Source organism: Homarus americanus, unplaced genomic scaffold (genome assembly GCF_018991925.1).
Source record: "Homarus americanus isolate GMGI-L3 unplaced genomic scaffold, GMGI_Hamer_2.0 scaffold41366, whole genome shotgun sequence".
Taxonomy (NCBI): domain Eukaryota; kingdom Metazoa; phylum Arthropoda; class Malacostraca; order Decapoda; family Nephropidae; genus Homarus; species Homarus americanus.
Genome location: NW_024723541.1, coordinates 5,528,741 through 5,552,472, shown reverse-complemented (window position 1 = coordinate 5,552,472; position 23,732 = coordinate 5,528,741). Strand labels below are relative to the sequence as shown.

At 43.5% G+C, this 23,732-nt stretch overlaps 1 protein-coding gene across 1 annotated transcript in view; it reads left to right on the top strand.

The window, feature by feature from the left end:
- The window catches only part of LOC121863604 (DNA-directed RNA polymerases I and III subunit RPAC1-like), an 85,806-nt gene extending 62,365 nt beyond the window's left edge, over window positions 1-23,441 (top strand). Inside the window, exons 5-8 of the mRNA XM_042362332.1 lie at window positions 5,507-5,653; window positions 6,112-6,267; window positions 15,320-15,436; window positions 23,257-23,441. Of these exons, the coding sequence (XP_042218266.1) occupies window positions 5,507-5,653; window positions 6,112-6,267; window positions 15,320-15,436; window positions 23,257-23,387 (551 nt within the window). The 3' untranslated portion in view covers window positions 23,388-23,441. The remainder of the gene's footprint in view (window positions 1-5,506; window positions 5,654-6,111; window positions 6,268-15,319; window positions 15,437-23,256) is intronic.
- Window positions 23,442-23,732: the final 291 nt, after the last annotated feature.

Below are 23,732 nucleotides of genomic sequence, written 5' to 3'. Positions count from 1 at the left end.
CCCATTTACCTCCCACCAAATACTGTAATTTCCAAGGAGGATTTTTTTCATTAATCTGTCAACTTCTCCTTATCTTATCCTCAGTGATTTTAATGGAAGGCATACCCTAGGTGATACAATAGTTAATCCAAGGAGTGACCTGATAGCTTCATTAATTGAAGAAATGAACCTGGGTATATTAAATACTGGTGATATCACCCACTATCATGTCCAGCCAACACAACTACAGCCATACATCTCTCCTTGAGCTCAGCCGACTCTTTACTGGACTTTGAGTTGAGAGTAACAGACAACCTAAGAGGAAGTGACCACTGCTCTATTCTACTTTCCTCTCTGGAAGTCTTCCCTGCATCATGAGTTCTGTTGGTGGTTAGACAGGTGGACGACTGTTCAAGGAACTAGTGAAGGTAGACAGGAGCATTGAAGAATTTCCCTCTGTAGATGAAGTTTGTGTTGAATGGCCAGCCTCTTTCATTGGACTGTCCTGTGGTCGGAGGGGTACAGGCAGGCAGTTGTCGAGCAGCACAGACCTTATGGTGACTGCATAAAAGGACAGAATTATATCATGTGGAAATACAAACGGGCCTGAGCCTATGCTCCTGCCAGTCCTTTTCTTCTTATGTCTCCTCTCTAAATGAAAAAAAAATCCCTTTTCCCAGGTATGAAAACGTGTGCAAAATATAGCAGGCAATTTTTCATCTAATCCTTCCCCAGTTCTCAGGGCTAATGGTGGCAGCTCAGTTGCTGCCCCAAAAAAGTTGCTGAACTTTTTGCGACAACATATATAGGGGTGTCTTCTATGGCAGCTTGATCCTCGGAGTTCAATTGGGTGTGTAAAGTAGAGGAGTCACAGGCCCTGGACGTACAACATTATGTTGTCAATGAAAGAAATGAGAACCATCCTCTCACTCACTGGAGATACATCACCAGGGCCTGATAATTCCCATTTTCAATGCTCTGCCTCCTTTAAGTTAAGGCACAGACCTTTCTCTTGTAGCCATATAACAGGATCTGGCAAGCGGGTGCTTCAGCCCCATGGTGGGAGGCTACTGACCTGCCTTTCAAGAAGACTGGAAAAGAGGGTCTTCACCCACTAGAATATCTCCCCATAGCTGACCTCCTGTACTGTATCGCAGTGGTTTGAAAACATAATCAACTCGCGACTGGCATACTAGCAGAAGAATGCCCTTCTTTCACCTTATCAATATGGCTTCTGGAAGATGCATTCAACAAATTTTTTTCGTCTTGAGTCTTCAGTCTGTGAAACGTTTGCTCGTCACCAGCATCTCTTCTGCTTTTGACCTATGAGTAAAGAAGCTGGAATTTGGCATCTTGGAATCACAATTTTCGATTATGGAGAATTTACCAATTTTAAGATGCGCTTAGCCACAGAAATGTCAGCACCAGTTAATCAGGAGGACAGGGTCTGAGGGCAGTGTCTTGAGTGTGAATCTATTTACACACAATAAATGGGGAAGCAGCATCGGTTCCACGTGGTATATCAATCTCATTGTATGTAGAGGTGCAGTGAGTGTGGAAGGTGAGCTCACAAGAGGTGCAGTGAGTGTGGAAGGTGAGCTCACAAGAGGTGAAGAGGAAGGTGAGCTCACAAGAGGTGCAGTGAGTGTGGAAGGTGAGCTCACAAGAGGTGTAGTGAGGAAGGAGCCTGCCAAGAGGTGCAGCAGGAGGGAAGGTGAGCTCACAAGAGGTGCAGGGAGGGAAGGTGGAGCCAAGAGGTGAGTGAGGTGAAGGTGAGCCTGGGCAGTGAGGTGGAAGGTGAGCCACAAGAGGCAGGAGTGTGGAAGGTGAGCTCACAAGAGGCAGGAGGGAAGGTGAGCCCAAGAGGCAGGAGTGGAAGGCGAGCCCAAGGTGCAGAGTGTGGAAGGTGAGCTCACAAGAGGCAGGAGTGGGAAGGAGCCCACAAGAGGTGCAGAGAGGGAAGGTGAGCTCACAAGAGGCAGGAGGGGAAGGTGAGCCCAAGGGGCAGGAGGGAAGGAGCCCCAAGAGGTGCAGAGTGGGAAGGAGCCCAAGAGGTGCAGGAGGTGGAAGGTGAGCCCACAAGAGGCAGTGAGTGTGGAAGGTGAGCCTACAAGAGAGGAAGGGACTACAAGAGGTGCAGGAGGTGAAGGTGAGCCACAAGAGGTGCAGGAGGGAAGGAGCCTGCGTGCAGGAGGGGAAGGTGAGCTCACAAGAGGTGCAGGAGTGTGGAAGGAGCCTCACAAGAGGCAGGAGGGGGAAGGTGAGCTCACAAGGTGCAGGAGTGTGGAAGGTGGAGCCCACAAGAGGTGCAGTGAGGTGGGAAGGTGAGCCTCCCAAGAGGTGCAGGAGGGAAGGAGCTCACAAGAGGTGCAGGAGTGTGGAGGTGAGCTCACAAGGCAGTGAGTGTGAAGGTGAGCCAGAGAGGTGCAGGAGTGTGGAAGGTGAGCCTGCCAAGAGGTGCAGTGAGTGTGGGGAGCCACAAGAGGAGGGTGGGGGAGCTCAAGAGGCAGTGAGTGTGGAAGGTGAGCCTCCAAGAGGTGCAGGAGTGTGTGGAAGGTGAGCCTCAAGAGGTGCAGGAGTGTGGAAGGAGCTCACAAGAGGTGCAGTGAGGTGAAGGTGAGCCCACAAGAGGTGCAGGAGGAAGGTGAGCTCACAAGAGGTGCAGTGAGGTGGGAAGGTGAGCCACAAGAGGTGCAGAGTGTGGGAAGGTGAGCCCACAAGAGGTGCAGGAGGTGGAAGGTGAGTCAAGAGGCAGGAGTGTGGCAGAGGTGAGGAGGAAGGTGAGCTCACAAGAGGAGTGGAAGGACAAAGAAGAGCCACAAGAGGTGCAGGAGGGGAAGGTGTCACAAGAGGTGCAGGAGGTGGGAAGGTGAGCCCACAAGAGGTGCAGGAGGTGAAGGTGAGCTCACAAGAGGTAAGGAGTGTGGGAAGGTGAGCCTGCCAAGAGGTGCAGAGTGTGAGCCAAGAGGTGCAGGATGTGGAAGGTGAGCCCAAGGGAGGAGGGAAGGGCTCACAAGAGGTGCAGGAGGGAAGGTGAGCCAGAGGTGCAGGGTGGAAGGTGAGCTCACAAGAGGTGCAGGAGTGTGAAGGTGAGCCAAGAGGTGCAGGAGTGTGGAAGGTGAGCCTCCAAGAGGTGCAGGAGTGGAAGGTGAGCCCCAAGGGGCAAGTATGGAAGGTGAGCTGCCAAGAGGTGCAGGGAGTGTGGAAGGTGAGCCCAAGAGGTGCAGAGTGTGGAGGTGAGCTCACAAGAGGTGCAGTGAGTGTGGAAGGTGAGCTCACAAGAGGTGCAGTGAGTGTGAAGGTGGAGCCACAAGAGGGGGCGGAGTGTGTGGAAGGTGAGCTCACAAGAGGTGCAGGAGGTGGGAAGGTGAGCTCACAAGAGGTGCAGTGAGGGGGAAGGTGAGCTCAAGAGGTGCAGTGAGGTGGAAGGTGAGCTCACAAGAGGTGCAGGAGTGGAAGGTGAGCCACAAGAGGTGCAGGAGGTGGGAAGGTGAGCTGCCAAGGGCAGGAGGGGAAGGTGAGCTCACAAGAGGTGCAGGAGTGTGGAAGGTGAGCTCACAAGAGGTGCAGTGAGTGGGAAGGTGAGCTCACAAGAGGCAGTGAGGTGGAAGGTGAGCTCTACAAGAGGTGCAGTGAGGTGAAGGTGAGTCACAAGAGGTGCAGGAGTGGGAAGGTGAGCCTAACGGCCACAAGAGGTGCAGGAGTGGAAGGTGAGCCCACAAGGTGCAGGAGTGGGTGAGCTCACAAGAGGCAGTGAGTGTGAAGGTGAGCCTACAAGAGGTGCAGTGTGGAAGGTGAGTCACAAGAGGTGCAGTGAGTGGAAGGAGCCTCCAAGAGGCAGTGAGGTGGGAAGGGAGCTCACAAGAGGTGCAGTGGAGGGAAGGTGAGCAGTGGGGAAGGTGAGCTCAAGAGGTGCAGTGGTGTGGAAGGTGAGCCTGCCAAGAGGTGCAGGAGGTGGAAGGAGCCACAAGAGGTGCAGGAGTGTGAAGGTGAGCCCACAAGAGGTGCAGTGAGGTGGAAGGTGAGAGCTCACAAGAGGTGCAGAGTGTGGAAGGAGCTCACGGAAGGTGAGCTCACAAGAGGGCAGGTGCAGGAGTGGGAAGGGCCAAGAGCAGTGAGTGGAGTGGGAGAGCCTACAAGAGGTGCAGGAGGTGGAAGGTGAGCTCACAAGAGGCAGGAGTGTGGGAAGGTGAGCCTCCAAGAGGTGCAGTGAGTGTGGAAGGTGAGCTCACAAGAGGTGCAGGGAGTGTGGAAGGTGAGCCCACAAGAGGCAGGAGTGTGGAAGGTGAGCCTCACAAGAGGCAGTGAGTGTGGGTGGCCCAAGAGGCAGTGAGTGTGGAAGGTGAGCCACAAGAGGCAGTGAGGGGAAGGTGAGCTACAAGAGGTGCAGTGAGGGAAGGTGAGCCTACAAGAGGTGCAGGAGGGGAAGGTGAGCTCACAAGAGGTGCAGTGTGTGGGAAGGAGCCTACAAGAGGTGCAGTGAGGTGGGAAGGTGAGCCTACAAGAGGTGCAGGGAGGGAAGGTGAGGCCACAGGGTGCAGGAGGTGAAGGTGAGCCTCCCAAGTGGTGCAGTGTGGGAAGGTGAGCTCACAAGAGGTGCAGTGAGTGGAAGGTGAGCCTCACAAGAGGTGCAGGTAAGGTGGGAAGGTGAGCTCCAAGAGGTGCAGTGAGTGTGGGAAGGTGAGGCTCACAAGAGGTGCAGTGAGTGTGGAAGGTGAGCTCACAAGAGGTGCAGTGAAGTGTGGAAGGTGAGCTCACAAGAGGTGCAGTGGTGGAAGGTGAGCCTCACAAGAGGTGCAGTGAGTGTGGAGGTGAGCTCTAAGTGGTGCAGGTGAGTGTGGAAGGTGAGCTCCAAGAGGTGCAGTGAGTGTGGAAGGTGAGCTCACAAGGGGCTGCAGTGAGGTGTGGAGGTGAGCTCAAGGGGTGCAGTGGTGGAGAAGGTGAGCTCACAAGAGGTGCAGTGAGTGTGGAAGGTGAGCTCACAAGGGTGCAGTGAGTGTGGAAGGTGAGCTCACAGAGGTGCAGTGGTGTGGAAGGTGAGCTCCAAGAGGTGCAGGGTAGTGTGGAAGGTGAGCTCCCAAGAGGTGCAGTGAGTGTGGAGGTGAGGCCACAAGAGGTGCAGTGAGTGTGGAAGGTGAGCTCACAAGAGGTGCAGTGAGTGTGGAAGGTGAGCTCACAAGAGGTGCAGTGAGTGTGGAAGGTGAGCTCACAAGAGGTGCAGTGAGTGTGGAAGGTGAGCTCACAAGTGGTGCAGTGGAGTGGATGACAAACTGCAGTGCTGACTCTTAAGTGCCCTGGGTATGTAGGTTGTCATGTGGCATGAGCAAGGCTGGAAAAACTAAGAGGTGCATCTGGGTATTAGGAGTAGTAATAATTTTTTTCATAAAGGTAGGCCGAGATGGTTTAGGCATGTGGAGAATATAACCAACTACAGGGAGGCTAACCCATGCAAACATGAAAAATGGTGAGTCTAACATTGTGTTTTCTTTCAGTAGGTTTGTGAATCTAACATTTTGTTTTCTTTCAGTATTGTCATCAAGTCTGAAGTGGGTCCCTCTAGGTAACCAGACCGATATCTTCCAGGAAACCAGTATGCAGCCCCTTCATGATGATATTTTATTGGCCAAGATGAATGCTGGACATGAGATCCATTTGAATGCCTATGCTGTTAAAGGTAGATGGTAATTGGCTGTTTATGTAGTAAAATCCGTCAATATATACCAGCTAGCCTTAGAAACAATACACTGGGAGAAGTAGCTGGTCAGCAGGTGGAGTGAAGTTATCATTCATTGCTAAATTAATTTCACAATTCATAATTTATGGCTTTGTCTTCTATTACATAGCACTTCCATTCTCACACTCAAGGCAGTTTACAGGTTAATTTTTACATTTTCATGTTTTAATGTTGCCCTCATATATCGTATATGTAAATTTAATAATAATATTATCTTTTAAGTATTTTACCAAAGCTACCAAAATATAGCTTATTGTGTTGAAAATGGGTTATTTAGCTGTGTAACTGTTGTAATGTAGTCTTATAATCCTGCCAGATATTTTTAATGATTTACATTTTGGCATTGCTACCTTATTTTGATGATCAATAAATTCTTATCCTCACTTTCATATTAACAGGTATTGGTAGTGACCATGCCAAGTTCCAGCCAGGGTTGGCTTGGTATCGTCTCTTGCCTGAGATAGAATTAACACGAGAAGTGGAAGGTGAACAGGCAGAACTGCTTCAAAAGTGTTTTTCCTCTGGAGTAATCAATGTTGTTACTACCCCAGAAGGTATGTTGGGAGCTACCTTGTTTTTTTACTTCTTCTTGGATATCTGGAATAAAGGAAAAGTGTTTATTGTGGCTATAGATAAGAGCAAAGCATAGCTGACAGGAAGACAGAAGTGTCCAATAATGGATGTACAGTAAACCCCTATATAACGGACGCCGTCTATAATGGATCTCGGCTTTAACGGGCACTCTGATCCATTCAGACTCGGCTCATGTATTACGGATTCAGGTCCGCTAAATAAAAAATAACTTGCCATTTGTATCCAAATTATCACAGATAACTACGGTAATACCCGAGCATAACATTGACTTATTATAAAGCTCTTTGGTCCTCTGGAGATATTTTTTAATATAGAACAAAATTATGACAATCCATAATACAAAACAGAGTTACAAGACAACACTTGGGACTTGCCGACAGCAGCCATGCTTGTTTACAGTCTCTCCGCCAGTGAGACTAACATATCCATGTACGCTCACAGCCAAACAACGCTCTCCTCCTTGCGTAAAAAAATTTACCCAGTAGCTTTCAACTTACCTGACGCGCTTGCTCTTTATATGACTGATTTCCACATACAGTAGAACGTCGATAAAACACAAGATATGGTCCAAGAGAGGTCGCTGTAAACCGAATTCGCACTAAATCGAAGTGTTGTTAAAATGGAATAATTTAGTTTGGTACTTGAGAGAAACACAAAATACTAAAAAAGACTGAGAGTCTACCCAGATGCACCTCAGCTCATCTCGTAGAATAAACAAAACATTGTTTTTTGTAGTTTAATGCTAAAACAAACACTCATAAATCAACACAGCTAAAATTATGGGACGTGAAATGGTCTGTTTACTAGCAATCAGCTGATGGGAAGATGGGGGGGAGGTGAGGTGATATGTTTGACAGTTGATGCCAAGGTCTAGTGCTTATTTATTTATCTGTCCTTAAGAGTGACTAAGTTTTTCTCTTATAAAATGTTGCTTAACTGACATGTTCTAATTAATTTTATTACAGAGGGCTAAAATTTTTATCTCGTGCAAAATATATGACGTTTATATTCAAATTATTCGCTGTGTTGCAAGGATTCCAACAATGCAAATTAAATTCTCCTACCTTTAGATTGTGATATCATATACAGTCAGTAAAGCTATAACGCGATAGTTGTGTTCTTGTAAAACATCGTGTTATAGAAATTCGCGCAATAGAAATAACAGGGCTTATGGAGAAAATAGGGTTAGGTGCAGATTACTCGAAATCGAAAAAAATTTAGTACAGTAGTACCCCGATTTATGTGGTCAATTGAACCCACGGGGTACCACGGAAAGTGAAAATCGCGTAAAGTGAACGACAGAACATATGGGATTAATTCCAATAGAGACTGGCCCGACCCCCAAACTCCACTTTTTCCAACACAATACCTATGTTGTAGTAAAAATAACATCTTAGTTTTATGATGGTATGCTCACACAATTAATATTTAAGAGAAATACAGTCTCCAGGTTAATGTCCATTCAAATAATGGACTCAAATCCCCCCCCCCCCTCTTCCCAGCTCACTAACTCCTACCTCTCTGAGAAATGTTTGGGTGAAAACACTAGATTTTAACGTTTAGTAATAAATAATACCTCAGACTAAAGTTAGGATAATATAATTGACTTTTCTGGATTCCTTGCAGGTTAGGGAATATTTTGAATTAAACTTCATATATTTTGCACAAAAGATAAAATATTTGCTTTGTGTAAACCAAATTATTACATTAGATCTAAAATTTGTATGTCTAATGCAAACTCCATGATGTTTATATTCAAAATGATCATCATATTGTAAGAATTCCAGCAATGTAAATTATATTCTGGCCGGGTAATTTGTATGAATTTTATGAGCTAAAACAAATATCTATAGTAAATAAACAAAGAAATATTTTTCAAGGACACTATCTGTGTTAGGCTAACTACGAAATTTTTTTTCGATTTGGAGTAATCTGCACCTAACCCTATTTTCTCCATAAGCCCTGTTATTTCTATTACACGAATTTCTGTAACACGATGTTTTACAAGAACACTACTATCGCGTTATAGCAGAACTACCTGTAATTCGTTAACTGAAATTTCGTTAATCGAACCGTTCGTTAACCGAGGGACCACTGTATTTGTGACCCAAGCTATTTTTTACTAGAAAATAATGAAAATTTTTGAAAATCCATAATAAAAACATATCACCTGTTCACTTGTGCCTGGCAGTGTAGTGATCATTATTAGGCATCATTCCCTCCCTCCCCACAACTTCCAGCCAACAAGTACTGTATGTGTTACTAACGTATAGAGCGCCTTTGATTATTCTGCCAGCCTGTAGGTCGCCACTCTGTTACCTCAGTTGAATGTGTTCTCATCCTGTAAACACCAGTTGGTAATGGTGGGTGTTGGTGATGATGGTGAATGTTGGTGATGATGGTGAGTGTTGTCTATTAGATAGTAGGCAGCTATCAAACAGGGAGGTACTACCGCCTGGGAAGATATTGGAAGCATAATGTGTTGTCTAATGGTAGACCCTGCTGCCATATGGCATCACAAAAATTGTGACCAAGTCCCAGGTTGCTGACCTGACTTTCTGCCTTATTTACACACAATTGCAGGGTTTCAATTGTTTCTCTTACTAGGACAACACAACATACATAATGTACATATCGTTTCTCATTCTTGATTTATTTTTTTTGTTTTTGTATTTATTTATGGTTATTATTTTTAGTATTTTGTTATTAATTTTTATTAATTATTATAATAATAATAGTTTATTTTTATTATTGTTATTATTATTTATTATTATAATAATAATAATAATAATAATAATAATAATAATAATAATAATAATAATAATAATAATAATAATAATAATATCTACTACCCCCAGGCCCTGATGTGGGTCAGTGACCTGTGCCCGGGTTGGCTAATCCCTGTTAAAAGAAAAAAAACTCACCGTATTTGCCGGCATATAAGATACACCACCGCATAAGACGCACCCTTATTTTACAATTTTTTATTTTATTTATTTTATTTTCTAAGTAAGTTTTGTCATACAATTATTGAAAGTGGTTTTGTGTGGGAAAACATGATTTTGTGCATGTAAATGCAATATATACTGGAATCAAGTAGTTAATCATACAGTGGGGTATGCTATAACGAATCTAATTGGTTCTAGAACCTTGTTCGTTATAGCATTCGTTCGTTATAGGATTAATCCGTTCCAGGCCCCCAAATACAACCACTTAACACTGAAAAATATACAGTCGGCCCTTCACATACGCGGGTTTAGCATTCACGGATTTGCAAATACGCGGATTGCCCCGCCGGAGGAATATTCTGTACATTGAAGTAATTGAAGTACATTCAAATCGCGCGCGGCACCGAACACGGGACACTGCCCGCTCCCGCAACCTCACACACACACGCATAGCTCTCCCTCACTCAGTCAGTCTCGCTGTAACCACGCTTGTGTTGACATCAGCATTGTAGTTGCAAAAATATTACATTTCCGTGAATGTATTGTATCAAGCACAGTATGAATAGAATATCACTAATATAAGAGTATTTTAACTGAAAACTACTAAAAAAACGAGTAACAAATCTTGAACATCGGAAGGTTAGGTAAAGTCTCTTGTTTTCGTCATGTATTTTATCCTATTTTACATTGAAATACATCACGTTTCAGCAAAACTACTATTTATTTCTGAGAATATATTCATTCAGGCACAGTTTAGGTAAAATACAGTATACATGTGCTGTAACATTTTTTTAATTGAAAACGATTTGAAAAACACGTACCCTCTAGCCCTGTTCAAGGAGAAGACTGGGAGGAGCTGTTTGGTGCTTAAGACGATGACAAGGAAAATGATTTTGATGGATTTTAATGAAAATATTCAGAAAGACCCTGGCACTGTCAAGGCAAGTGGCTGCTGAAGGCTTCCGGGACATGGCAGAGGACGAGATTAGGGAGCTAATTGAAGAGCACGACACTGAGCTGACCGAGGAGGATCTACAGGAGTTAGTAGACTCTGGCAAGGAAGAGGAAGCGAAAGGGAAAGAAATAACGTTGGAGAAGTTGGGGGAGATGACCAGGAATATTGAGGCACTGAAAAACCTGGCCTATAGTATGGACCCCTCCATGGTGCGTGCCCTGAAATTCATGCGAGGGATGGATGACGTTTTCGCTCCATACAAAAACATCATGGAAGAAATGAATGAAAGAGATGACAACTCCCCATCACCATGTTCTTTGATCACCGAAGGAGAGATTTAACACCAATCACTGGCGGCATTGAGGAAGCAGCTGAATCCACCGTCGCCCCCACTTCACCACCCGTTATGGAATTGAGTGACGATGAGCCCAATGACCCCCGTCCTGTCGCTGAGGATAGGAACTGTACAGTAAAGTGAAGTTTTTATCTTTTTTTTTTAATAGCTTTTCTTGCCATGTTTATTGTTTGTAAAAATGTACAGCACAGTACAGTTCAGTACTGTACATAGGAAGTGGAGGTGCAGTTATTCACAAAACATTTGTGTTTGTTATCGGCAGTAGTGGAGGTGGAGGAGGCGGAGGAGGGAGCGAGTTGGGAGGAGTGGTGACCTTGGATGCGGGAGTAGGGACGAGATGCCAGCCAGTACATTACGGGTGTATTAATTGTTTTTATAGCTATTTTTTCATTTTAATATTAAATACTGTACAGTCAACCCTCACTTTACGCGGTCCCACATTCCACGTTTCCACGTTTACACGGTGCCCTGCCAGAACCCAGGATGCTCACATTCCGCGGTGGGTGTACCCCTTTACACGGGTGAAGTATAATTTTTTTATTTAGCTCATAAAGTTCATACAAATTATCCAGCCAGAATATAATTTACATTGCTGGAATTCTTACAATTTGATGATCATTTTGAATATAAACATCATAGATTTTGCATTAGACATACAAATTTTAGATATAATGTTTACTCTTGAGTAAATATGTTATCTTTTGTGCAAAATATATGATATTTATATTCAAAATATTCCTGGTCTTACAAGGAATCCAGCAATGTCAATTATATTATCCTAACTTTAGTCTGATTTCTTATTTATTACTAAAAAGGTAAACAGTCTGGTATTCCCACACATTTATCTAGTAGGGACGGTTGGTGGGGGGTGGGGGGGAGGGAGGGAGGGAGGGACCGGCGACCGACCATCTGTTACCGTGTGAAGAAAATATATATATATATATATATATATATATATATATATATATATATATATATATATATATATATATATATATATATATATATATATATATATATATATATATATATATATATATATATATTAAATGAATTATTTATGGTGCATTATGGTACTGGTCACTTCAGACACAAAGACGGGCTATAAATAGCCTTCTTTATCTCCCCTCCATCTCACCCTGAGCCAGAGGGAAGGGTCGTGGTAAATAACATTTGTTTGCTTATTTTCCATTTACTTGAAATAGATTTACCGAATTATTTGTTTATTTATTTAAAAGTCATTTACTGAATATTCTATGTAAAAAATAGATTTTAAATTAATTATTTATAGGAGGTAAGTATTATGATCAGTAAATATATGGTATTACTGGCCACTTCAGACACAAAGACGGGATAAAAATAGCCCATCTCCCCCTCTTCTTACAGCTGCCAATGGGAAGCGTCTTGGTAATTAAATTTGATGTTTATTTTCATTGTTTGTCTAATTTATCATGTATCAAAGTAATATTACTAAAAATTGTGTAGGTAGTAGGCAGCTACCAAACAGGTAGATACTACCGCCTGGGAAGATATTGGAAGCATAATGTGTTGTCTAATGGTAGACCCTGCTGCCATATGGCATCACGAAAATTGTGACCAAGTCCCAGGTTCAGCGCTGACCTGACTTTCTGCCTCATTTACACACAATTGCAGTTTGAATTGTTCCTCTAACTTTGACAACACAACATACATACAGTATATTATTTCTCACTTTTGATCTTTTTTTTACTTTTTGTATTTATTTATGGTTAGTTACTTAAAATAAGGCCAATTCACTTCAAGTAATGGCATAAAATGTTACCAGCTGGTGTAGTGTAAACACTAGTGACGTCACTTAAGCGTCTGTATTTAACTGTCAGTAGTTTCAAGAATTAATGCAGTCATTTACTGAATATTCCTTGTAAAAAAATACATTTTAAATTAATTATTTATAGGAGATAAGTATTATTATCAGTAAATATACCGATATGCATTACTGACCACCTCCACGGCTAAAAATAGCCCAATCTCGCGGTCACTTTCCCTTTCTTGTCTCCTCACTGGCAAATGGGGGGGCGTGGGGAGGGGTGTGTGATGATAGCTGTGTTTATTACAGGGGTATAATTCTCTTTTACGGTATGTTAGACAGGTTTATAATACATTTTTATTATTTTAATATACCGGTAATCTTAATTTGAATCCAGCTTGCCAAACGTAAGTTTCAGTATAAAATAATTAGTGGTAAGACCTTGTGAGTGGCTTACGATGTTTCCATCACCACTCTTGACACACTAAACCACAATATTTAAGAGGTAAGAATTTTATACTTGGTGGTTTAGACGACCCCCTAACTTTGGGCAGATTTTTTTAATGTTCAAATTCCGTCTTATAAGCCGAGATATACGGTAAACCATATATCTAAAATATGAAGTCACTGAAGTCTATAATAGACTTTATTTATATTTCTATGATTCTACAGATCTTGGCTGGGAACCTGGGGCCCACCAAAATTGTTCCCGATTGGGTCCCGCACCTCCTAAGGCTGGCCCTGGTTCCAAGTGTATATCACCATAACTTAATCACTGTAGCTATGAGTATTAAATGAGGACAGAGGCTATATTAAATAGCTCTTCTAAATACGTCCGGTTGGTGTGAGGGGTTGAGTGACAATGCCGCAGGCAACCGGCTTTTATATGCTGACCTTAACAGACTTAGGGCTGCGCCTCAAGCAACTTACCCATCACGTGATGTGACCATGTCACCTCATAGCCAGTAGAAAGTTACAGGGGGTGATATGATTATAAACCCAATGTACTGCCCTGACATTTATATAAGAACTAAGGGGCTAATACAATTCCAACACAGACTGACTTTTTCAAACTGAGTGACACAGAGGGACAACTTCTTGACATCATGCCTCATAGGCCTCCTCATTGGTTGAAGACAGGCCTAAGGCATTTATACTGTTGGTTTGAAATTGGCGGGAACTCTCAGGTGGCAGGAAACACATGACATTGTTACAATACAGTAAGTCCTCGCTTATCGTCGGCCCGTTTAACGTTGTTTTGGTACTACGTTGCTAAACTTTAGAGACCAAAAATTCGTTTAACGCCCCGGTGACTCGGTACGAAGTCGTTTGTGTCGTCTCGGACTACTTCTTACGGTGCATCACCCTCTCCCTAAGGACAAATATTTCATTTACCTTTTTCATAATATGTATTTAGGATGGCGTGTGCATGTAAATGAGTAAAAATAAATTAAGAAAGTTGCTATATCTACCGAAAAATAAGTTGAAAAAACATGTACAGTACTACACTAAAGGACTAAAATATTTATCTCTTGTGCAAAAGTTATATGATGTCTATATTCATATTATTCGCTGTCTTGAAGGGATTCCAGCAATGTAATTTATATTCTGTTAAGATAAAAACTTTAACCCTAAACCACCTTCAATCTTGCCAGAAGTCGGAGGGGGAGGTGATGTATTATGACGGCTGGGTCAGCCTGCCAGCCAACCAAAGTTACCTAATGGTATTTATTTATGCCATGTAGTGGAGTTTTAAGTTTTTCTCTTATAAAATGTCAATGAATGTGACTTTATAGTAATGCATACAAGCACCTCACTGGGCATCACACAAGGAGCTTTGAATTTCTGTATATGTAATGTATTTCATGGGGCGAAGAGAGGCTCAGGAACTTAACTCCCTTATTTTATCTATTATTTATAAGGAAAATTGATCCGCTTAATGTTGTTTCGCATAATGTCGTGTTTTCAGGAACGTAACCCCGACGTTAAGCGAGGACTTACTGTGTGTGACTGCGTGCGTGCGCACACAAAGTGGTCCCTCGGTTAACGAACGCATTTCGTTCCAGAGGGTCGTTCGTAAACCGAAAATTTTGTTAACCGAATCCATTGTTTCAATGGGATATTGGGTAATTAGTTCCAGCTCACCGAAAAGTACATACAAAGTAAAAAAAAAATGCAGTAAAGTATACTTACTTTGAGGTGTGTATGTAGAAGGCTCCTGGTTGATGATGATGATGGGAATTAGAAGTGGGGCTGGAGGAGAAGGGAGAAGGGAAGGAAGTGGGGATAGAGGAGAAATCACCTTTCAGGGGACCCATGCTTGGTGCAGTAGTTTCACCAATAAAATTTTAAGTTCACTAGGTGTAATTCAAGATTATTTTATTTAACTCAACACTTCACAAATTGTGTTTGACTTAGGACCCAAATAAAAAAACAAACACCCCTTATAACCCTGGACCTGATTTGTATCCCTGAAACCCCTACTTTTTTTCTAAGACTTTTTCCCACCACGCTCTAGTGTCGTTGGAATCAAGAGGAAACATAAATCTACTGTTACCAGCCGGGGGGGGGGGGGTCTATTTTCATCAGAAACTTCCAAAACCTTTTCTTTATTGCAGTATTGTACTCAGGCATTTTTGTATTGTAAAAAGTAATTACTACTGACCTCAGAAAATCTCCTAATATCAAGTGCACATGGCTTCAAAATGCCCTCAACAAGCTGGGTGGGCTCGTTGTGCTTGCCATGTTCCCCCCACTCACAACTTTTTGGACCCCCTTTTTGATATTCCTGGATCTCCCCTTGGTTACTCACCTTCTCACACATTAGCTCTTTACTTTAAAGTTCCTTAAACCATTTAACACCATGCTCATACAACTTAAATTATAATTATTTTCTCCAATGCACCACATAACCGTGTCTATATTTTCTTACTTTAACTACTCTTAATGGATCCTACTTGGTTTACAGGGAAGAAAGTAGCACGAGTGAACGATGCCCGCAATGATGCTTGTTCCAGAAATGTGTTCCAGTATGACAGTATCAAAGACTCTGTGAAGCTGACAAGGAAAACAGATCATGTTATTTGTAAGTCTTTTATGTGTTTTTTACAATCACCAAATTATTATGAAGTACAGCTCCTCCCCAACTTACGACGGGGTTAGGGACCCAAATCCAGGTCGTAAGTCGAAAATGCTTAAATAATACATAGAAAATCTAAAATGGGTGTCTCTTTTTCTTCTCAGCACCACAAAACTCTCATTTTTAATCTTGCCAGCCATTTTAAAGTGAATTACAAACAAAAATTTTGTCTGTTTACTGACGTTGGGAATCGAAAATACGTAATTTGACAAAATTTTGGTACGACTGAGGCAGGTCGTAAGTGTGAGTGGTTGTAAGTCGAGTAGGTCGTAAGTCGGAGAGGAGCTGTACTGTAATGCATCCTTAAAAGTGGCAATAGAAATATGGCACATAACCAATTAGAGTACCCTGTATGTTCATTTAAAAAAAAAAAAAATGTGGAGTTTACTTGGGCCATAAATGTACTTGTTTTCACAGACCTGTACATGTCCGTGAGCGCTTACAGTTACATATTTCTGTAACAATTGACACGTTTATACCCCCTTGCCAGTGACAGCCTAACACGTAAGCACATGCACCATGATGCCTACACAGACTCCACATTTTGGTGCATCCCAAATACATTTTCCCATTTGTCATAAGTTGTAATGATAAAAATGAAAATAATGATTGTACAAACATTGAAGAATTAGACAAGATGAGGAGACTAGCTCTGACTCTGATGCCCAAGGATGATGGTTCAAGATACAGTATACTCTCGATATAATGGAATCCGATATAACGAATTCTTGATTTAGCGGAAATAAATTTTTTCTGTTGTTTTTCACTCGATTTAATAAACTAATTTGCTAAATCAAGATTAATTCTGTTAATACACACACACCTACAGAGACACCTCAGAAAAATTTGTACATAGAAACATTTGAAACATTATTCATGGCTTACCTTAAACACCACCCACAACATCACCCACACACCCCCAACACCACACACACACACCCCCAACACGACCCCCACACACCCTCCAATACCACCCACACACACACCCAATACCACCCACACACACACACCCTCCAATACCACCCACACACACCCCACCACCCACACACACCCCAATACCACCCACACACACCCTCAATACCACCCACACACACCCTCAATACCACCCACACACCCCTCCACACCACCCCACACACACCCCCACACCACCCACACACACCCCCAACACCACCCACACACACCCCAACACCACCACACACACCCCAACACCACCCACACCCCAACACCACCCACACACAACTCCAACACCACACACACACCCCCAACACCACCCACACACCACCCACACACCCCACCACCCACACACACACCCCCACCCACACACACCCAACACCACCCATGCACACCCTCCAACACACCCACACACACCCTCCAACACCACCACCCACACACACACCCTCCAACACCACCACCCACACACACACACACACCCTCCAACACCACCACACACACACCTCCAACACCACCACCCACACACACACACACACCCAACCACCCACAACCCAACCAACCACACCCCAACCCCCAACACCACCACACACACCCAACCACCCAACCCCAACACCACACACACCTCCAACACCACCACACAACCCAACCAACCAACCACACAACCCAACACCCACACACACCCAACACCACCCACACACACACCCTCCAACACCACACCACACACACACCCTCCAACACCACCACCCACACACACACACCCTCCAACACCACCACCCCACACACCCAACACCACACACACACCCCTCCAACACCACACACACACACCCCCTCCAACACCAACCAACCACACACACACACCCTCCAACACCACCCACACACACACACCCTCCAACACCACCCACCCACACACACCCCCTCCAACACCACCACCCCCACACACCCCAACACCACCCACACACACCCTCCAACACCACCACCCACACACACCACCACACCACACACCTCCAACACCACCACCCACACACCCTCCAACACCACCACCCACACACCCTCCAACACCACCACCCCCACACACCCTAACACCACCACCCCACACCTCCAACACCACCACCCACACACACCCCAACACCACCACCCACAACCCCAACACCCACCCACACACCAACCCCACAACCCAACCAACCCACACACACTCCAACACCACCACACACAACCCTCCAACACCAACCACCACCCACACACCCTCCAACACCACCCACACACACACCTCCAACACCACCACCCACCCTCCAACACCACCATCCACACACACCCTCCAACACCACCACACCCCACACACCCCAACACCACCACCACCAACTCCAACACCACCCACACACCCTCCAACACCACCACCACACCCTCCAACACCACCACCCACACACACCCCTCCAACACCACCACCCACACACACAACCTCCAACACCACCAACCACACACCCTCCAACACCACCACATCCACACACACCCCAACACCACCATCCAACACCAACCACCCACACACCCTCCAACACCACACCCACACACCCCACACCACCACCCACACACACCCTCCAACACCACCACACACACACCCTCCAACACCACCCACACACACCCTCCAACACCACCATCCACACACACCTCCAACACCACCACCCACACACACCCACCACCACCACCCACACACCCAACACCCACCCACACACCCTCCAACACCACCCACACACCCTCCAACACCACCATCCACACACCCAACCACCATCCACACCCAACCACCACACAACCCTCCAACACCACCCACACACTCTGCAACACCGCCCACCCACACACACCCTCAACACCACCATCCCACACACACCCTCAACACCACCACCCACACACCCTCAACACCACCATCCACACACCCTCCAACACCACCCACACACACCCACCAACACACCACACCCACACACCCATCCAACACCACCACACACACCCTCCAACACTACCACACACCTCCAACACCACCACCCACACACACACCCTCAACACCACCATCCACACACCCTCAACACCACCACCATCACCCTCCAACACCCACGACCCACACACCTTCCAACACCACCATCCACACCACCCTCCAACACCACCACACCCACACACACCCTCAACACCACCATCACACACACCCTCCAACACCACCACCCACACACACCCTCCAACACACCACACACACACCCTCCAACACCACCATCCCACACACACACCCTCAACACCACCATCCACACACACCCTCCAACACCACCACCCACACACACCCTCCAACACCACCCACACACACACTGTCCAACACCACCATCCACACACCCACCAACAACACCACCCACACACCCTCCAACACCACCATCCACACACACCCTCCAACACCATCCACACCCTCCAACACCCACCCACACACCCTCCAACACCACCACCACACCCTCCAACACCACCACCCACACACACCCTCCAACATCACCACCCACACACACCCTCCAACATCACCCACCACACCCTCAACATCACCCACACACACCTCCAACACCACCACCCACACACCTCAACATCACCACCCACACACCCTCAACATCACCCACACACACACCCTCCAACACCACCACCCACACACCCTCCATCACCCACACACACCCTCCAACATCACCAACATCATCCCACACACACCCTCCACCAACACCCACACAGCCCTCAACATCACCCACACACACCTCCAACATCACCCACCACACACCTTCCACACCCACCCACACACCCTCCAACACCACCACCCACACCACCACCCCACACGTCCCCAACACCACGACCCACACACACGCCCCAACACCACCACCCACACACACGCCCCAACACCACCACACACACACCTCCCAACACCACCACCCACACACCCTCCAACACCACCACCCACAAACACCCTCCAACACTACCACACACCCCACCCACAAACACCTCCAACACCACCACCCACACACACCCTCCAACACCACCACCCACACACACACCCTCAACACCACCACCCACCACCCTCAACACCACCACCCACACACACCCTCCAACCACCACCCACACCCCCAACACCACCACACACCTCCAACACCACCACACACCCTCCAACACCACCACCCACACACCCTCCAACACCACCACCCACACACACCCTCCAACACCACCACCCCACACACACCCTCAACACCACCACCACACACCTCCAACACCACCACCCACACACACCCTCCAACACCACCATCCACACCCTCCAACACCACCACACAACCTCAACACCACCACCACACACACCCTCAACACCACCACCCACACACACCCTCCAACACCACCACCCTCAACACCACCACCCACACACACCCTCCAACACCACCACCCACACACCCTCCAACATCACCCACACACACCCTCCAACATCACCAACATCATCCCACACCCTCAACAACACCACAACGCCCTCAACATCACACACACACCTTCCAACATCACCCACACACCTTCCAACACCACACACCCACACACACACCACCACCCCACCCCACACACACCCCCAACACCACCACCCACACACACCCCCAACACCACCCACACACACCTCCAACACCACCACCCACAACGCCCCAACACCACCACCCACACACACACCTCAACACCACCACCGACACACAGCCCAACACCACCCACACACTGCCCCAACACCACCACCCACACACCCACCAACACCACCACACACACACCCTCAACACCACCCAAATATATATATACATATATATATATATATATATATATATATATATATATATATATATAATATATATATATATATATATATATATATATATATATATATATATATATATATATATATATATATATATATATATATATATATATATATATATATATATATATATATATATATATATATATATATATATATATATATATATATATATATATATATATATATATATATATATATATATATATATATATATATATATATATATATATATATATATATATATATATATATATATATATATATATATATATTATACACAGTTGTACCCCACTTAACGCGTCAATAGAACCCAGAGGGTCCCGTGTTAAGTGAACAACAGAACATATGGGATTAATTCCAATAGAAACCGGCCCGACCCCCAAACTCCACTTTTTGAAGGCACATACCTATGTTGTAGTAAAAATAACATCTTAATTTTATGATGGTACATGCACACAATTAGTACTTAAGAGAAATAGAGAAATACAGTCGCCAAGTTAATGTCCATTCAAATAATGGACTCAACTCCCTCCCCCTCTCACACTACACTGCCGGCTCTTCCCTCTCTGAGAAATTTTTTGGGGAAAACCACTAAATTTTAATAAATAATACCTCAAACTAAAGTTAGGATAATACAATTGACATTGCTGGATTCCTTGTAAGACCAGGAATATTTTGAATATAAATGTCATATATTTTGCACAAAAGATAACATAGTTACCCAGAGAAAAAATTTTATCTAAAATTTGTATGTTTAATGCAAAATATATGATGTTTATATTCAAAATGATCACCAAATTATAAGAATTCCAGCAATGTAAATTATATTCTGACCGGGTAATTTGTATGAATTTTATGAGCTAAAACAAATATCTTCAGTTAATAAAAAAAAAAATAATCTTCACGACACTATCTGTCAATCAAAGTACCCCACCTTGCCTCCCCCCCTCTTCCAACCGCGCGGTCAGTCCCAACCCTCCCCCCCACCCCCCACCAATCCTCCCTTCAAGAGTTTTTAACATTTAGTATTAAATAATACCTCAGATTAAAGTTAGGATAATATAATTGACATTGCTGGATTCCTTGTAAGACCAGGAATATTTTGAATATAAATGTCATATATTTTGCACAAAAGATAACATAGTTACTCTGAGAAAAATTTTTATCTAAAATTTGTATGTCTAATGCAAAATATATGATGTTTATATTCAAAATGATCATCAAATTATAAGAATTCCAGCAATGTAAATTATATTCAGACTGGGTAATTTGTATGAATTTTATGAGCTAAAACAAATATCTTCAGTTAATAAAAAAAAAAAAATATTCTTCACGGGTAACAGATGGTCGGTCGGTCCCTCCCTCCCCCGAACCCCCCACCAACCGTCCCAAGGAGATGTGTGGGCAAACCAGAATACTTAACTTTTTTGTAATAAATAATACCTCAAACTAAAGTTAGGATAATATAATTGACATTGCTGGATTCCTTGTAAGACCAGGAATATTTTGAATATAAATGTCATATATTTTGCACAAAAGATAACATAGTTACCAGAGAAAAATTTTTATCTAAAATTTGTATGTCTAATGCAAAATATATGATGTTTATATTCAAAATGATCACCAAATTATAAGAATTCCAGCAATATAAATTATATTCTGGCCGGGTAATTTGTATGAATTTTATGAGCTAAAACAGGCAGTCAGGCAGGGTGGCGGGTGGGGCAAATCTAAAAATAGCGTCTCGAGCCGGACACTCACCGCGTATATGTGGAAAAAATCCGTGTTAAGTGAAAGTTCAGCTCTGGCGAGCACATCATTATATGATAAAGCAGATTAAGTGAAACACGTTAAGTGAGGTAATACTGTGCTTATATATATATATATATATATATATATATATATATATACTATATATATATATATATATATATATATATATATATATATATATATATATATATATATATATATATATATATATACATACATACATACATACATACATACATACATACATACACACATACATACATATATATATATATATATATATATATTTTTTTTTTTATAAAATCCTGCAGGAAAAATCGCGGATCTACATGTATATGAAAATATATATATGTGTGTGTGTGTGTGTGTGTGTGTGTGCGTGTGTGTGTGTGCGCGTGTGTGTGCGCGTGTGTGTGCGCATGTGTGTGCGCGTGTGCGCGTGCGTGCGGCGCGCCTCCCTGTATATGGTGATAACCACATAGAAAACATGAAGTTCCCAAGATCTTTCATGTAATTCATATCCTTGGGTGAGTACAGACTAAGAAATACTGTAATTATTTATAAGTCTAATATGTACAGTAAAGAAGAGTTAGATCAAGACCCTAAGGACAGCTGGTGTCCACCATATTCAAGTCAATAAATATTGACCCAACCATTTCACCTGGTTACAAATATTGTTAATCTCAAAATTCTCCAATTTGTATTTAACATTACTCAAATTAATGAGAGTTAATGGGTGTGGTGGATGGTGGTTGTCAGATATCAAAATACAACCATAGGATCCATCAGAAGAAAATTCCTGTTTTCATGTACTAATGTTATTAAGGACCATATATTGGCTTTCCTGGTCGTCCCGTTCATATTATGTACGAGTCGACCAGGAACGCCAATGACGTTTTAACCATTCATATATCAGACTACCAGCTACGGCTTAATTTCCCTATAAGAAACTATTTCAAACCTTAAAAATATGAGTCATGCTTAGAAAATTTTGTTGTGAGCTAAGGGGTTAATAATAATTCATATACAATATTATTTTAGAAAATAATTTGACCTTCATAGAAGTTAAAGCTCACGAGGCTTGGACAACATTTCTTGGAACTGTTCTTAAGTGTTTTTATGTCTGATATCATATTTTCTATCTTAAAAGTAAAGAAAGTTAATTATAGTTATTGATTATTTTCCTCTTTCATTTCAGTTTATGTAGAATCACACAGTGCACTGAAGAGTTTTGAAATTCTTGAGGAGTCCGTGAATATCATGATTGGGAAATGTGACTTACTGCTGGCAGAAATTGACAAGTATACCGATAGTGACGTAGGGAACTAGGCTGTTTATTATTGTCCATGAAAACCATAATAAAATAAGTCCATATGAATCATTCACAATTGTTTTTCAACCCCCAAAAAATATAATCTCATGTACTGTACATGTTGTGGATGTATTTTAGCTGATCATTACAGCTATAGTTCTTTATCTAGGATTCTGATATATGTGTGTGTGTTTGTGCTACGATGATCTGGCACTAAAACATTATTGGTATGAACCTGTTATAAGTAACTTAAAGTAACTATAAGTAACTTAAAGTAACCCTCCATTAAATTAATCAAAGATTTTCAGGTTGAGTTTTAATTTATTGGTTGTTGTAAAGTATGTTGTAGGACCCAGAGCATC